Here is an 18,506-nt window from a genome sequence, read left to right on the forward strand (position 1 = left end):
ACGATAAAAAGCTCCAAAGACATCTTTTGGTTATTTCTAACAATTTAAAGAAACAGTAAACTAGTAGCATACTTTGAGTCACAGAGAAATTCATAATTATTTGGTAATTACAAAATGGGACAATTGTAACTAATGTCTTTTCAGTTTCTGATGGAGAGAAGAAATCTGCATTAACACATCAATGTCAGAAGAATCTCAGTCATCCTAAAATGTGTTAAAGCTATAAATGATGAATTAAGCCAAAACAACAGCTGCTACTCTACTTAGTCTTTAGGTCTCACATTTAAGTCTTTAATCAATTTTGAGTTTATTTTGGTATCTGGTGTAAGAAAGTAGTCCAGTTTGATTCTTTTGCACACAGCTAACCAATTTTCCCAACAATATTGATGAGACTGTCTTTTCCTCAGTGTATAGTATAATCTTGGCTCCTTTGTGATAAATTAATTGACCATATAAACATGGTTTTGCTTCTGGGCTCTATATTCTGTTCCACTGATCTATGTGTCTGTGTTTGTGCCAATACCATACTGGTTTTGATGACTACAGTCCTACAGTTTGTAGTATGGCTGAAATCAGGGAGCATGATACCTTCAGCTTCATTGTTTTTTTTGAAGAGTGTTTTAGCCATTTGGGGTCTTTCGTAGATACACAGAAATTTTAGGATTACTAGTTACAGTTCTGTATTTTGAGAGTGGTTGCATTAAATCTATAGATTGCTTTGGGTGGTATAAAGACTCTAACAATATTAATTCTTCCAATTCATGAGTGCAGTATATCTTCCCATTTATTTGTATTGTCTTCAGCTTCTTTCATCAATGTTTTATAGTTTTTAGACTATAGGTCTTTCACTTCCTTGGCTAAATTTATTCTAGTTATAAAGTTCCTAGGTATTTTATTCTTATTCAGGCAGTTATAAGTGGGACTGTTTCTTAATTTCTCTTTCTCATTGCTCATTACTAGTGTATAGAAATGTAGGTTTCTGTATATTGATCAACTTCTCCTAGAGCATATGTGATCTGGGTAAAGCTTTCAAAGCCCACTAAAGTGTGTGCATGTGTGTAGGACTAGAATACTGAGAGCAGCATAGTGGTCAGCACCAAGGCCTTATTTAAAGATGGCTTTCAGGCCTTCCCACATCCATTTGCCCCACACATAACCAGTGAAGGAGGTAGTATGGCTAACATTTTTTTTTTAACCAGCTTTTAAATAGCAGGTGGTTCAAAAAGGAAAAGTCAATATGAAGGTATACTTTCAACTGATATATATTTATAAAAGAAAACCATAAAATGGAAATTATCAAAGAAGAGAAAAAATAAAATTTCTTATTATCACTCAAGCTTGCAGCTGGGACTCCTGATTTATGAAAAGTCAACCAGGAAATTCAAAAGCTGTGCTGGGTGGGTATTTAGGAGAAGTCCTTTGGCAGTAAGCTGCTGAAAACTGAAACCCTTCCACATCATTATAAATTACTTTTGCAACTAATATGGTGGGGGTCTGGGGGCTGTGAATAAGTCACTGCTCAGTAGCTCCCTCTAGTGTTAGCTTTTTTCAGAAAATAATGGTTTTCCCAAATTATGCACAAGAAGCAATTATTTGATATTAGGAAAACAACCATCACCCCCACCCCCAAAGGCTTGCCTCACTGAGAAAACCCTCCCCTCTCCTCGGCTGTTCGTTTGGTTAGGGATTATCTGTGCTGAGTTACACATGTTGCCTGCGCCTCACTTTCTACTCTAAGGAAAGCTGCCCCTTCCATCACACATGTATTGTAAGAAAGTGAGAGCTTGTACCTAAAAACACTTTTACAGAAAAGAAATTAGAGATGAGGACTCTTCCTATTTTTTTAGAAAATAAGTGGAGCATGATGTATAAGATTTGTTTGAATAAACTACAGGATTTGAGAAAGGTTTTCTGTTTGTCCATATTTTAAGTTTCAGTGCATTTAGAATCTATTCTACTATTTGGACAGAAGAAAAAAATTCAGAAAATGGTAGGCCTAGATAAATATACGACAGACCTGCATTTATGTTTTATACTGTTAACTGTATTTGAATACGTTATCAGTGTAAGATAGTCTCAGTAAAACTGACAAGACTTCAAAATGTGTGTTCACGCCTGAAGCATTTCAGTGTTGTTGCTTTTACGTTACAGGATAAACAGTTCCCTTCAAGCCCCAGAAGCCTGGCAGTTGCTGGGGAGATGAGTGGACCTGTCTGCTCTTGTTTTAACTTTTCTCCAGTCTGGCTCTGCTACTCACCTTACTCTGCATTCTACAGCTGCTATGAAAGATTCCAGGTCATTCCCACCACGTGTGCCTGGCTTACGGAAGTCCATCTTTGATGGGATCCGAAATGCACAGGTGAGTGGCTAGCCCAGAGGAAGTATGCAGGAAGAAGCACAAATACTTGAGCCAAAGCCAAATGGGCAAGCAGCCCACAGCTGTTTGGTGTCACCCACTGCCACTCTCAGCTCGGGTGCAGTGAACAGAACAAGATCTCCGCATGCACCTGAGCATGCACGGGGGCCAGGAGAGGAGAAGTCAGCTCATGGGGTCAGAGGACAGTGTTCAAGGAGTATGGGTTTGAACATGGATCTTAGAAATTTTATTGGGAAAAGTAGGTTCTTTTTCCCCAACGTAGGGTAACTTCCAACAAAGCTGAAGAGGGAACCTATTCCAAATTGGAGTCTAGGTAGTCTTGGCTGGGCTATCTGTCACCACCTGCCTCCTGGAAAGCTGGCAAAATTCCTGCTGAAGGTCGGAGAACTCACGGGGCTGAGTCAAGACTGAGACCCAGGTCTGCAGCAAGCCTGTACTCATCTGCTACCCCACACCGTTCTTCCATTTGTTACCTCTGTTCTTTAAGATTTCTGTTTGTCTTAGTTTTAGTTTAAATTACATTTTCTGCTGACACTGTCACTGCCACAAAGCGAGACCCTGGGTGCAGGCACATTACCTAGTAAGAGTCTGTTATTCGGTACGAGCCTTAGGGTTTCGCGGCTGCTTTGACACTGGAAACGTATGAAGGCACTGGCCAATTGAAGAGTGACCCTGCACTAAACTGGGCTTCCCCGCTGGCTCAAACAGTAAAGAACCCGCCTGGAATGCAGGAGATCTGGGTTCAATCCCTGGGGTGGGAAGATTCCCTGGAGAAGGGAGTGGCTACCCACTCTAGTATTTTTGCCTGGAGAATCCCGTGGACAGAGGAGCCTGGCGGGTTACAGTGCATGGGCTGCAAAGAGCCAGACAGGACTGAGCGACAAATAACACAACACTGTCACTAAACTACACCGATGCAACCGGCTGTCACTGCAGAGTTCTATGCAGTGTCAACAATGACACAATGTCAGTGGGACTGCAAACGCTGTTATGAGTAAACTGGGTTTCTCTTGGTCATGGTTAACTAAAACAATGGGATGGAGTTCATCTACACGTGCAGGTTGAGAGTAAAGTGCACATTCTTAAGGTGACACGAGCCTCAAAAGGAAAGGCCACTGCCCTCTTGTCCTTGCCCCCCACAGCCTCCCCCCAACACTTCCCAAGGCGAGCGCTCAGCAGAACCCAGTAACAAAGCATGTGGACAACAAATCTGTCCAACTCTCCTCTCTGCACTCTGCCTATGCTGACGTAGTGGCCCTGCTGGATCTGTGGCAGAGGTCTGCTACATTTTAGTATCACAAACTCAGCAAAATAGAGACAAATACATTTCATGTACATAACTGCTACTAAAAATAGAATGCTAGAACACACAAAAACTTAAGTGAATTCTTCCTAATATCACAGATTAATCTGGCCTCATCCTACAGAAAGAGAAGTAAGGTGGGAATAAAGACTGAAGACTCACACAACTGCACCCCAAACTCAATTTCTCATATGCTAAAGTAGAAGAAAATGAATATGATCCAGGTTATTTGTTTGTACTTACTTCCTATCATTTGAAAGATAATGACACTCTTTACATTTGCTTTCTGTCTGAATGAAATGCTCTCTCTCTCTCTCTCTCACACACACACACACACACACACACACACAATTTCATCCATACTGTCCAGATGAGGAAGCAGAAGCAAAGGGCAATTAAGTAGCCAGATAACGGTGTAGTCCCTCAACCACAAGTGAAGAATGGAATCCTCTCACCCAGCCTGTGGTTGAGCCCAACCTCTACAGACTCTGGTTTCCTTTTCTGAAAGTTAAGGGGAGAACTAGATGGTCCCTTTCTGTTCTAAAACCCTACAACTCGCTCAAAGTCACACAGAGGGTTAAGTGACAGAACTGGGATTTGCACCTAAGTTTTCTGGCTTTTGACAGAATCAATACTCACTGAACTATGCCAAGCCCCTTCTAATAAATAGAACATCCATTGTCCTTCTAATCTGATCCTGGATGTTTGAAGCCTGTGATCAGTAACTCAAGAATCCTAACTACCAGCCAAACAAGTTTGCCTAAAAGATAAAAGCACTTCTATTATGGATCGTGGATTTCATCATAGCCCCACAAGAGACCCTGCTGGTCATAGACTAAGAGTGGTAAAGAAAACATCGCATCTTGCAAGGGAGCCACTGAAATGAAGCCAACTTACAACACTGTCCCTCCAACGTGAAAAGGAAGTAAGAGATGTATTAAATGCCTGACAAGTCATGACTCTGTCCTATGAATAAGCTGAAAATGCACAGTGAAGATAAGGAAAGGAACCCAAAGATAGCAGAGAAATGAGCAAATAAAGAGCTTGGGGGACGGGGGACCAGAGGAACAAGTCATAAATCGGAGGAACTCCCTCCCCAGCAGCACACAGAACAGCTTCAGGAGTAAGCTCAGGGAGCCAACGACACCTCAGTCCCCTGGGCTGGTGAGACAAACCTCTGAGACTTCACACAGTGAGTAACTCACAAGTCAAAGACAATTCCCTCTGAACTTTTCACTGCACGGACAAGGGTAAACTTCAGTCTGAAAACAACTTTCACTCATGGAAAATGAAAGTGAAAGTCGCCCAGTCGTGTCTGACTCTTTGCAACCCCATGGACTATACAGCCCATGGAATTTTCCAGGTCAGAATACTGGAGAGGGTAGCCTTTCCCTTCTGCAGAGGATCTTCCCAACCCAGGGATCAGATCCAGGTCTCCCGCATTCCAGGCAGATTCTTGACCTGCTGAGCCACAAGCAAAGCCCAAGAATCTTGGAGTGGGTAGCCTATCCCTTCTCCAGTGGATTTTCCCGACCCAGGAATTGAGCCAGGGTTTCCTGCACTTGTGGATCAGTAATCATATCTGGATACTGTAGGCCTGGAAAAGTTTTGCATTCCACTCCTAAGTCTGATGATAAAACCACCATTTTTTGAACTTGTTCCCACTCTGGGACTAAAGTCTTTTTGCCAGAGCCCAAATGATGGCAAAAACCTATGAGTTACCCTATGCTCCTATATCTTTCTTCCTGCTTGTTACTCCCAGATCTAGATTTCCCAAGCAGGCACAGACAGGCAGAGGACAGTGGACCCAGGAGGAACCAAGGACTCTGCTGTCTCTACACCTCGTCTCTGTGCCACGCCATCAGGAGGATGAACTGTAAGTAAGGACCGTGGCAGAACTCCAGGTACGGGGGAAGGAAGTGCTCAGAGAACAGGCAAATTACATTCAGTGAAAGAATCAAAATACCTATTCTCTGGTGGCATGCATCCTTCATCCACCTTTATTCCCTGTCTCCACTGGCTTCCATCCTTGATTTCTATTAATATTAACATAGATGACAAGAAGACTTATTGAAAGGATTTAAGGGAGGAGCAAACTAGGACACATTATGACAAAAATAAACTGGGCACTAACAACCTTGCACTTGAAGAATGACCATGACATTTTGACCTACCACGAAAATAATTCAACTATTCTTTGAGCAGAGTGAAATAAACATTAAAGAATATTACAACTAGTGGGTTCTTTGGCAGATTTTGTATTATGGAAACTTTCAGATACATACAAAATTGATGAACTCCCAATATTTCTGTCAATGTCTAGCAAGATTTTGTCACGTCACTACTTCATTCTTCTGTTCTTTGCTAATGTAATTTTATTTTATTTTTTTTGCTAATGTAATTTTTAAAGCAGTAACGAGAAGCTTAACAATTCTTATGTACAGTTATTGATTAAGAAACAGGAAAATTAACCTGTAACTAAAATGATACATTTGGATTCCCATGAGTATTAAAAAAAAAGTTCAGCCTATCTAAGCATTTAATTATACCAATTAACTCACAGTTATCTAGCTTCTTAGGAAGCAACTATTAGAGACAGTGGGCTAGGGCCTATGAATGAACAGAAGTCATGGCCATGGTCTAATGGGGTAAATAAATGAGTAAGACAGGGACTCCCCAGGTGGTCCAGGCTGGGGAGCTGAGATTACACGGGACTCATGGCCAAGAAACCAAAACATAAACAACAACAACAACCAAAAAAACCCAGAAATAATATTGTAACAAGTTTAATACAGACTTCAAAAATGGTCCACGTGGAAAAAAAAAAATCTTAAAATTAAAAAAAAAGTTAAAGAGAGAAGTGAGACAGACACGATGAAGAGGAAAATGAAGAGGTGCCTCGCTAAGGCGGCACCTTAGGGAGAGCAAATTCAAACGGCTGCAGAGGCGGGTGAAGAGAGAGGCCGCCGCGAGGAATCCTTTCCTGAAGGTGCAGCTGTGACGCAGGCCCCGAGGGCAGCAGTCCCTGTCTGCTTTGCCACGGCTGCATCACTAGTGCCCAGCAAAGAGGCATTTAGTCAAAGCCTGCTGACATGAATGAGCCAGGACTTTAAGTCCAGTGCTTGCTCAACTGAACAACTGTGTGTCCCCTCTTACTTCCTCGATGGCAGGAAGCAGGACTAGAGCTGCACTGGAAGGACTCGGACAGGCAGGGCGGAGCAGGCAAGGGCAATGAAAGTGGAGGCGGTGCTCGCTTCGGCAGCACATATACTAAAAAATTGGAACGATACAGAGAAGATTAGCATGGCCCCTGCGCAAGGATGACACGCAAATTCATGAAGCGGTCCATATTTTAAAAAAAAAAAAAAAAAAGAAAGTGGAGGCGGTGATGTGGGGGCACGAAGACGTGGGAGGAGAAGCTGCCCGGGGCCGCAGGGGGTCGTCCTTGGTGCGGGGCGGTGCTCTGCAGCTCGGAGAAGCAGGCATTTCCACCAGGGACAGACAGCAGGGCGAGCTGGTGGAGGCTCTGGTGTGCTGGTCATAGGGAGTCAGTGAGGGAGTGTGTGTGGGGGGGACGTAGGTGATGACTGAGAAGACGCTGATGCTACAAGAGAGAGATTTTGAGAGAACAGATGACAACAGGACACTCTGAAAAGAAGAAAAACTGGGGTCAGGGAGGCCAGTTCCGAGAGAAATTCAGGGGCAATCATGATCAGGACATCAGTAAACATGGAAAACCAGGAAGAATGCAGTAGCTATGTTAAACATACAAAATCAACAGAGTTGGTGATGTTTGACAGGATATGAAGGTTAAAGGAAAGAAGCAAATCAAATATTATCCTCAAGTTCACTATCCGACTGCATAGGGTAAGTATGATCCACAACGATGAAAAAGATGCTTCATGCTCTTAGGTTATTCCCCCTGTAACTTGGGGTACATGTTTCATCTACTCATAGTTGTTCTCACCTGGAATGACCCTGCCAATGCCTCCATCTAAACTCAGGACCAGAGAAGTTAGAAGCTTGGCTTGGGGCCACAAGGGTGCCCTGAGACTAAAGAGGAGACTCTCTTGTCACTCAGCTCATGACCATTTCCACTTCGGCATCATGACTAGTGTCCACGCATCTCTCCCAACGAAGCAATGATAATTCTGAGAAAGGCACATCTGCAGCAGGTGAGGCTCCTGTCTTCCAGCAGAACACCGCGCATTCTTTCTGCAGGAGAGGAAAATGGAGCCAGGGCCAGAGACATGACCCATGGCCTCCCATGTGTGCATGGAGAACACACACAAGAGGCGGCTGGCCGGCTACAGGAATCAGCCTAAGAGGCTTCCGCGCTGGGCTCACAGCAACAACAGTGTACTTCTGGATGCTCCGAGTACTTTCTGCAACCCACTCACACACCACTAGGGGCTGAGTTAGGAACTGCACATTTTCAAGACATGCTATAGACAACCGAGGAGCTCAGAGACTGCGTTGTGCTAAAATTCATAACAAAGGTGAATATTAGAGCTGATTCTTTACCAGCTGAGCCACAAGGGAAGCCCAAGAATACTGGAGCGGGTAGCCTATCCCTTCTCTAGTGGATCTTCCCAACCCAGGAACAGAACCGGGGTCTCCCACATTGCAGGTGGATTCTTTACCAGCTGAGTAATGCGGGAGACCTGGGTTCAATCCCTGGGTTGGGAAGATCCCCTGGAGAAGGAAAAGGCTACCCTCTCCAGTATTCTGGACTAGAGAATTACAGTCCATGAAGTTGCAAAGAGTTAGACACGACTGAGCGACTTTCATTTTCATTAGAGCCGAGGGAAAGAAGAGTAACGAAAAATACACAAACTCCTTCACTTCGAAGTGGGAGTTTTTTCAGTCTTAACCAGGTTCATGTTCTGAAGGTGGGAGTAGGAGATACTCAAGAGGATGGGGAGCAGGAAGAGGAAGTCCACAGGAGAGGCCAGGGACAACTTACAGTTTAGATTATTTCTAGACCAACCCTGTTTAAAGACACTTCATATAAGGAAGTAAATCTGAGTAGCAAATAAAGCAAGATTTTGGTTTTTTGTTTTAGAATCAGAAAAATGCTGGGGCCAGGATATGAAAACAACACCTCTACCCAAGTCTTTTGAGATAGAACAGTTTACAATTTGGAACTGATAAATGAGGAAAAGGGTTGTTAAATTTTGAACAAAAGTTTTCTTTTGATTCGAAAGGGCTTTCTCTCAGTTTCTAACTCTCTTTCCTTTAGTAACTATTAGCTGAATGTCCCTATCCACTTACAGAATGAGGAATAGACAATTTTTCCCCCTAAAATAAAAACGTGTGAGGATACACAGGCTTACTCTTTCAGGGAGACTGAGCTTCAGTGGCTCACCTAGGCCGCGGCTGGAGGGCAGGGAAGACAGCCACCCAAGGCGGCAGAGGACTGCGCATGCGTGCAGGGCCCTCCCGCCCCAGGCGCCCCCTGGGGCAAGAGTGCCTTTCCGGAGGAACCGAACCGCTGAAGAAAAGACCTGCGAGAATTCTGACATCCATCCGGGGGTTCCCTAAGGAAAAAGCCAACTCGCCATGACCACTCCACAGCACAACTCAGGCGCTGAGCGCTGCCGCTAGGCAGACAGGGCCCTCGATCCGCTGCTCACTGACGGACTCTTAAAGCGCAGAGCGAAGGAGCATCGGACAGTGCGGACCTCCCCCGGCACCGAAGAAACGAGTCAAAACTGAGAGAAAAGGAGCCCGGGGACAAAGACAGAAAACAACCTGTACGTCTCGTAACATGCATTCAGAGACAAGGGGACATGTATGGAATCCATGAAATAAGAAGATGCTATTTAAAGATAAAGATAAATAAAAAGGGACAATCAGCTGATGAAAAATAGCTCAGGGAAATTAAAAATATGAGAGCAAAACTCAAAATTAACAGAAAAATTGGAAGATAAAAGTCAAGAAAATTTTTTTAAAAATCAAGAAAATCTCCCCAAAAGAAGAACAAAATAGGAGACAAAAGATAAGAAAAATCTGAGGAATAACCTGATGTCCACCACTTACCTAATGATTCCAGATAAAAGAGAAAAAAAAAAAAGAATCAAAGAATAAAAAGTAATTTTTCAGAACTGATAGAATAACATGAATCTTCACACTGGGAGGCCTAGCAAGAGTCTGATGAATAAAAATATGCAAAAATTGACATTTCCACAAGATTTTAGAAATCTAAGGATAAGAAGATTCTAAAAAATCTTTAAGACAAAATAAAGAAAATAAATATGTGTCATGGAGAGAAATAAGAAGGGTACCAATGGATATCAGAAGACAGTAGAGCAACATCCTCTAAATTCTGAAAGCAAATAATGTTCAGTCCAGAATTCTATACCCACACAATGTGCCATGATATTCTGATTTTCAGAACTGCAGGGCTTCTCAGAAAGCTGCTGGAAGACGGGCGAGCAGACAGACACGGGATGCAGGCCAGAGCAGGTAAGAGGAGCAAGGCAGAGTGGACCGTCTACAGTGAACAAGGCAAATCCAACAGCCAATCCAGAGTGAGCGGCCGAGGGGGTCTGAGGAGGGCGGGGTCCTGGGGAAAACACCGAGCTGACAGACCGTCAGACATAAATGACACAGCAGAAAGTTCTGCACGCTGTGGCCAGCAGAGGGTACGGGGAAATTACACAGTTACACCTCACTCCCCAACAGAAAACATAACAAAAGTGTGAAAAGAAACGTCATGAGGGTACGCTACTTGGCTTAGCAGGGAACACTATTTACATAGTCATAAAAATATAAACACCAAACACTAAAATAACACTATAATAAATAATAAGAATAATGCATCAGCATTTTGAGTGGTAAAAGGCCTAAATCCTAACCTACCAAAATAAAAGTCCAGATAACATCAGGAACTAAGACATGAAGAGAGTCAATGTAAGATCTGTGCTTTAAATGTAAAGATAAATACCATATAAGATACCATGTGAAAAATGAAGGTGCTATAAGAAACAGGCTTAGGAGATAAAGAGGTGAGGGGTATGACTGAGGAATGTTGTTTTTTGTGATGTTTACTGCAGCTTAATTTTTTAAATCTATGTGCATATGTTACTTTGGAAGCAGGATTCAAATTCAGACAGTGTGGACCTAAATCTGGAGATCTTAACTTTGAAAGAAGGCAGGAAAATTTATAATCCATCAATTATTTTGGAGACAGCTATCTGATTTTCTTTCACCTCCTGATAAGCCTAGACAATCAAAAGCAATCAGACTAACAGACACGAGTAAGGAGAAAGCATTTATTTTCTCATATCTAAAATCCTATATTTTTCTATCAACAGCAACAGAAAATACAGCCTAAACAGCCAGAGCAGCAGAAAAGGAAAAGTTGGAAAAAATTGCAGTCACACAAACTATAGTTAAAAAATGACTAAGTTTCCTTGATATATGAATTTGTTGGAAAGCCATTTATCAACAGCCTGTTTCTCTCCAGCAGAGTCCCTCAAGCCGAGAGCCATGTCATTCCCCTTTGACTGATTAATTAGCCAATCAGGGGACATTTTTCATTGTGAGGCATGATGGTTTATTCCAGCTAATGTTTGGTCTCTAATGGCAACATATTAAAGCCAACTCGGCTATTTTAGCCCCGTGGAGTGACCAAAAGGAAAGGATAGAAGATAAATCAAAAGAGCTCCCTTCAGTTTCCCTTCAGTCCTTAACAAAACCCCCAAGGAGAAAATGGCTGGAGGAAAGATCCTCTACCAATAGAGAAAAAAACAAAGAAAAGAAGGGTGGAAACGCCTTCAAGCCAAGGGGGATCCTTTCCTGCTTCTGAAGAGCAATAATTTATCCTCTGTTGATTAACAGACCACTGATAGAACAGGCACCAAAAAGTCAATACCTAGCTCTTCTTGCTTTTATCAAAAGCTGTGTTCAATAGAAAATCTCGCTCTGCAATGCTTCTTCCTCACTTGGAACGATTTCACCCGCACTCTGAATTAGACGAGGCTAGCGAGGAACCTGATTGAAGGCACTATTTATACCCCTGCAGACAGGCAGCTGCCCACTGTGCTCCACGTTCCCTAAGCTTCTCACCCTTCTCTGTGCCCTTGACAGGCAAAGCATGGAGAACTTGGAGCATCAGAGGAACACAAGCTCCTCCAGAGGACAGATATGAGCATTCACATATCAGGAGACAGGAAGCACATCTTACCCACGCTCAGTACACACTGCCAAACACTCTCAACAAGACAGTCCAAGCAGCTAGTCTCCACCACGCAGTTCCACTCCTGTGTACATAACACTGCCCAGCTGTCTCACTTGCAGGTAAGTGAAGGATTACAAACTAGCAGTCTGCGTCCGGTGAGATCACTGACACCATCATCATGGTTATTATTTTGTGAATCTTGCACACTTTCAGACCAGGCTATGAGTTTCCCTGATTCCCTGTCATCTTAAAGTCAGACTACTCACACATTTCCAGTCACATGCCTGGACCCACTGGCACTTGAGTTTGAGGCCTGGGAAGAGCTGTTATTCATGGTACATATTCTTTTTTGTGCTTTGTCCATTCAGAGACTCCTGCCCTTTGGGCCCAGGTCAATCATCAGTTTTCTCTGTAGCTGTTTCTAACTTCTCCAGTAGTAGTGTTGATGATGCCCTAGTCTGTACTGTTCCCCCAAGGATTAAAGTATACATCAACAGCTGAATTCAATTCAACAAAAACTTCATTGAGAACCTACTCCATGGCGGGCCTGGTTCTAGATGGTAAAAACTGCTGCCCTCATGGAGGTTCCAGTCTACTAAGGAAACACAGATGGTACAAGCAAACTATTTAGTACCTCAGACGGTGATAACTGCTATGGAGAAAAATAAAGCAAAGGAGAGGGGACGAGAGTATCAGGGAGTTTTGTTGTTATTGTTTGTATTTTCTGCTATTATAAATTAGGGTGTCAAGGAAGGCCAGCTGAGGCGACATTTGCACAAAAATGTGAGTTGGGGACAAGCACTCCATGCAGAGGGGCCACCAATGCTGAAAGTCAAGGCAGGAACCCTCCTGAAGTGCTGGAGGAACTGGAAGCCAGAGTGACGGGCAGAGCCGCAGGGAGAACCAGCTGAGGATGGCAGTGAGCGCGAGGGTGAGTGAGAGCTGGGAGGGCTGGTCATGCAGGGCTTCAGGCCCCTGTGAGGGCAACCTGCTATTTCACCTCAACATCATTTGATTTCTTCTTTACACACATCAAACAATTCACACTCATCTCCTGGAAAAAGGACATAAGTAGATAGTCAAAACTGCCCCACACACCTGAAGTTAAGGAAGAGCATTTGGAGTAATGGTCTCTCCTTTGCGGTCTAGGAAAAGGTAAACCTTCAAGTCAAATACCATTTCAGATGTGCGTATTTCGTGTGTTCACTTTCCTCCAGAATCAGAGAACGTTGGACCCGAGTGCTCCCATGCACACAGTTCATGCTCACCTATTGCAAGAATCCCTCCAGGAAACTAACCACGCGGTACATCCTGCCCAGCTGGCCCGCTCTGCCAGCCCACACTGTTTCCTTTCTCTGAGGAGAAATCTTTCTATGAATTTCGTCCACCAGTACTAGTCTGTCCTCTGAAGTTTACCAAACCAATCTGTTCCTTTCCTAGAGGACCCCTGAAACCATTCAAATGTTCAAAGTCAGGGTCTCTCTGTAGTCCAGGCAGAATCTCCTAACTGCTCATCTGCTAATTCCTGTGCAAAACTCGCTTTCCAGGTATCTTTGGCCCAACTGCCACGCTCTGAACACATTCTTATAAAATACAGCACCCAGTCACCAGTGCAGAAAACACCCCCAACATCTGTTGCTTCCAGTTGCTTTTAAAGCAGCCCAAGCCTGAACTCAGGACAGTTGCCACACTGCATTTCTTATTCTGACTTAGGTCAAACTTGTGGGCAGTTGACATGTTCCCAGCCTCTAAGTTAATTCTCATTCAGATGAGTTCTTTTCAAAGATTCAATTAGATTTTACACATCTTCACAAAATTTGATCTATCTGGCTTTGGTCAAATGTACCAGCTCAGAGAAATTATTATGAATCTTGATTCAAAATCAATGGTCAACATGCTGATAAAAATTACTGAAGTCATCACTGCTGGCAAAAAAATACAGACCTAAAATGTGTTAATGAGCTTGTTTGTGGGCTTAGTTTAAATTTACTGCTAACCAAAAGGTGCTTCCTAGAAAAATGACCTTAGCAAACTCTAGGCTGGGAAAGCAGCTCAACTCATGAATGGTGATGCCAGGTCTGGGTGAGGAGGAGGAGGCAGAGAGACAGAGACTTGTAGGAGGAAGGGAAATTCAAATTCAAGAGTCCACATCTAGCAAACCACTCACAAGACTCAACCCAATTCACAAAAAAGAACATGAAAATTTAGAACTAATGAGGAACAACCAACCAACCAGGGACTTCCCTGGTTGTCCAGTGGCTAAGATGCCGGGCTTCCAATGCAGGGGCCCGGGTTTCCATCCCTGGTCAGGGAACTAGATCCCACATGCTGCAACTAAAGATCTCTTGTGAAATCAGTTAATCAATCAATAATTCTTCTTTTTTTTTAATTTAACCAACCAAAAAAAAGTCTGCTTGGAAGTTCGTTTTCAGATTTGACAATCAGCAAGAAATGGGAGACACTAAAAAACTATTTCCATTTAGTTCCTATCTGGTTGAACTTCCTGATACTCCTTTCTTTTTTTTTCCTTCTCTCAATTTTTCCCTCCCCCACGTTCCCAGTTTCCTTCCGCTATCCAGCTTGTTTCCTGTTTCAGCCTTATCACTAGAGAAAATACTCCTAAACCACATAGAGGATCGAGAGTGTGCCCCCAGCATTCCTGCTCTGTTTCTCTAAACAACACGCCTCTGGCTTAGGCTTTTGGCAACGGGAGTTCTTCCCTGAGGTTAGTCTAGTCCACACACCAGGAGGAAAAAACTCCAGATAATACACATTCTTTTTAAGGCTCCTTGTAATCTATCAACTATTATTATCACCTATCAATTTATTATCAAGGGGATCACATTTAGCCTTTGTATGAAGCCTCTAAAGGTTTTTTTGGTAACTTTGTCTGGAAAGTACTATTAGTAATAAACATAAATAGCTCTATACACAGCTGAAAATCAGTGTTGAGACACAATGCATCAATCGTCAGCAGTTTAATACCTCAGGAGTCGTCTTCTTCTGTCTTTTTCCAAAAATGCAGTCAAGATCTGTTTGGCTCCGAGATGAGAGATCCTTCCCTAGAAAAACATGATGCCTTCAGTAATACATTCTAGAATAAGGAGCACAAATATAAACTATGAAACTGGGTTTTGGAAAATAAATAAACAATTTTGTAAACGACCAACTTTCTCTTTCCCTTTCACAGATTTTTGTTGTTGTTCAGTTGCTAAGTCTTGTCTGATTCCTTGCAACCCCATGGACTGCAACAGGCCAGACTTCCCTGTCCCTCACTATCTCCCAGAGTTTGCCCAAATTCATGTCCATTGAGTCAGTGATGCAAAATCCAACCATCTCATCCTCTGCTGCCCCCTTCTCCTTTTGCCTTCAATCTTTTCCAGCATCAGGGTCACACTGTTTAATCAGTAAATACAATTAATTAAACTTAAAAATCAAACAAGTGAACCAGAACCCCTGACTTCCTCTTAATGGTACAAACAAGCCTGAGTACGCAGGTGGAGAGGAAAACTAAATTCTCAAGCTAGCTCTACTACTGGTACACTTTCAAGGTATAATTTCTGGGCCTCTGGGTTCCCTTAGTAAACAGTAAAATTCCGTTACTTCAAGGAGACAGAAGTTATACTCAATGAGGGTTACAAACTCTAGAATAAAAATATGCTGCTAAGATACATAGCTCCAAAACCCCACCTGTGCACAGGAATGAGAACATCCTATGTTGACACATACAACCTCAGTAATTAATTGAATGTATGAACTTTTTTAATAAATGCAAATAAAAATTGCTGCATTAGGGTGAAAAGATTTCAGGCTTTTTTTGTTTTTTTCACTGTAATAGTGCTATCATTTTAAATAAAAGGATAATTAATGAGTAGGAAATTAAATGGCTTCTGGCAAAAATGGTATCCAAAGGATCCTTGATTCTTATTAAAAACACTAAACTCTTTAACTTAATTTCAAACCCACAAACCAACTAATTTAAAATTCACTTCTATGGAATTTCCACTTCTACCAACAATACTGTTTGAGCAGCCAACCAAATCTATTCCCATTTGTCAACTTCGTGGTAGATGTATAAGTCTGAAAGCTCTGGGGGAGTGAGGCTCTGGGTTAGACACAGGAATCTGTGCTCTGAGTTGGAAACCTGAGTGCACTGTCAGGGGCTCAGTTATCTTCTTGGCTTCCTGCGGCAACCTGACTTGGCACAGAACTGTCGTGACCCAGAAGGGTTCCAGTTCACTGGCTATCGCTGGGGCATTCAAATGTGATATTGCTCAGTGACTCCATGAAATTAAAAAAAAAAAAACAAAAACACCCTGCAATGTAATGCAAAACCAGGTGCCAAAACCCGTCTCCGAGGCTGCCGTCCCAGGCTCGCGAGTCCAGTCGGCGCGGCCTGCTCCCACCTGGAAGGCGGGCTCTGCACTGCACTCCCCTCTCCTCTGAGCTGGGAGTAAAGATAGCTTCCTGCTTCTAGCCGGTCAGTCCACAGAGCCCAGACAGGTGACCCCAGAGCAAGCCTACTCGTGAGCAAAATGAAGCCTCCCAGATGGGAACGCAGACAGTGAACCAGGAGAGTGGAGAATAAAGCTGGCCACTGAGGGGAGACGTGCACAACCCTCAGGAGGCCTGCGGTCTGTTCTGAGCTTAGTCCTCAGTATGACCCATTCCACACTGCAGAGAACACTCAGGGCGGCAGCTTCTATTTCAGAAAAAGGAGTTGTACTGGGATCAAAATACGTAGTGGCCACCCACCCCTAAGCTAGCTTCTGAAACAGAACAGACACCCTAAAAGAAATGCAAATGACAATCACTTTTACAACAACTAAAAAGAATGCTCGAGGGATTTGGGGGGGGGGGGGGCGCGGCGAGCATGCAAGATCACAGTTCTAAAACAGGATGCCAAAACATGAACACGCAGAGATGAAAAATGAAGCTAAAAATCAAAGGGAAAGCTGTCAAGCTAATAAGAGAATGTACCAATGAAGGTGCAAGTGTCTCTAAAGTTTTGGTGACGGGTTCTTGTATCAGAAATGCTTATCCTTTAGCAAAGTTCACTTAAGCAAATGTGGAAACCAGGACTGTTACAGGCCTTGCTCTGGATTTGATCTGGAAAACAAAACACAGAGAAGAATTAAGAGTCAGAGACCAAAGGAAAGGAACTTAAAGGTAGATAAAACTGTGAAGATGGAAGTGATATTGAAATAGTTATTAGTTAATCGTCCTGGTTGAATAGTTTATAAATGTTATAAAATTATGGCCAGTTTTGAATACAATATGTATATTAAAAATGAGTTTGAAAGTTACTGGTCTCCATTCTCAATCATGGTCAAATCACAGCAAATACTGTTGATGAACTTCTCTCTTAGAGAAAAGGACATCAAAAAATTGAACAGAATAGGAAATATATGACATCTGCCTGGATTTGGTTTCTGTCCCCACTAGTCTTCAACTGGCCACAATATTCTAAGAATCAAGGAAAAAAGAGATTCCAGTAGCCAAGCTGATGTAACAAAGTCATGAAAGGATGATCTGATTCTTTCAGAGAACAGCACTTTACTTATGATCATTTTAGCTGTTTTTCTAATAATGAGGACTTTCAGGTGTTCCCGTCTATCAGTGTAGCAATTTGGAGAGAAGAATGTGACCACTACAGCCAGACTCACTTTCAACACCAAGAAGTCCATGTGGAAGCATGTGAAACTGTAAAAAACCAGCACAAGAACCTCAGAATCATGGAGCTGCAGAGCCTCTCTTAGCTTAAGGGCAAAAGTCATAGAGCCCAACAAGTGAGCACTGTGTTATAACCAGAGCACAAAAAGCTGAGTTTTTCTCCTCATAGTAAAGGCACACGGGAAAGGAAATGCAGGTTGAAAAATACACCAGTTAAATAAAAAATACTGAAGGGTTATATAGGTAGCTAGCTTCACTTGCTTCAAAAATTTACTTGCATTCCCCAATCAAGAAGGATAAAACAGATGATATTATATTTTGACTTTGTTTTTTAATGAAAACATATAGAACTGCTAACAAGCCAAGGAATGGAAGATTAGAAAACTTCTCTGAAAGGGTAATATTGTGAGAAAATCAGGAAACCTGAAAGAATCGAAACAGGGGGTGAAATGAGATCCTCACAACTGCTAAGACAGCTGGAATATTTTTTAAAGCCCGCAATGGTGCTCCTTTTACACTTAAATGTGCAAAGAGCCAGAAGCAGCAGAACACCCACCTCTAGTAGAGTCTGACTGCAGGGAGCCAGCCTCGTCAGGACACTAAAGTCAGTGTCGGACGAGCAGCTGACCACGGGGACACGCGAGAGGAGTGCAAGCACTTTCCTTATTTAAGGAGTGAAGTATCACAGACTGTTGCAGGAAAAAGAAGTCTAAATACATGAAGCTGCACAAGTAATGTCTACACAACCTTCCACCCACTCAGCCACCGCACGACTGGGAGCAAAAAGCTGGGCTCTCTGGACAAGGTCTCCCTGTTAAACATTTAAAACCTCAAAAGCAGCTTTGGAGAAATTGACGTCTTCCGTAATTTTCTTTTCTTTGCAGATACAGCCTCACCAAATGTTTTTTAGATTAAAAGAAACTACCACTGAGTTTAGGCCCTTAAACAAATATGGATGGAATTAACAT

The 18,506-nt window shown here is 42.8% G+C and overlaps 1 protein-coding gene and 1 non-coding gene across 2 annotated transcripts in view; one reads left to right on the plus strand and one right to left on the minus strand.

Moving 5' to 3' along the window:
* PINX1 (PIN2 (TERF1) interacting telomerase inhibitor 1) overlaps positions 1 to 18,506 on the minus strand; it is a 61,443-nt gene that overhangs the window by 25,914 nt on the left and 17,023 nt on the right. The window contains exon 6 of the mRNA XM_043486965.1: positions 14,851 to 14,927. Within this exon, the coding sequence (XP_043342900.1) occupies positions 14,851 to 14,927 (77 nt within the window). The remainder of the gene's footprint in view (positions 1 to 14,850; positions 14,928 to 18,506) is intronic.
* Positions 6,927 to 7,035, plus strand: LOC122453437. Its single transcript, XR_006273060.1, has one exon. It is a non-coding gene; the product is annotated as a U6 spliceosomal RNA (small nuclear RNA).

Source organism: Cervus canadensis, chromosome 14 (genome assembly GCF_019320065.1).
Source record: "Cervus canadensis isolate Bull #8, Minnesota chromosome 14, ASM1932006v1, whole genome shotgun sequence".
NCBI lineage: Eukaryota > Metazoa > Chordata > Mammalia > Artiodactyla > Cervidae > Cervus > Cervus canadensis.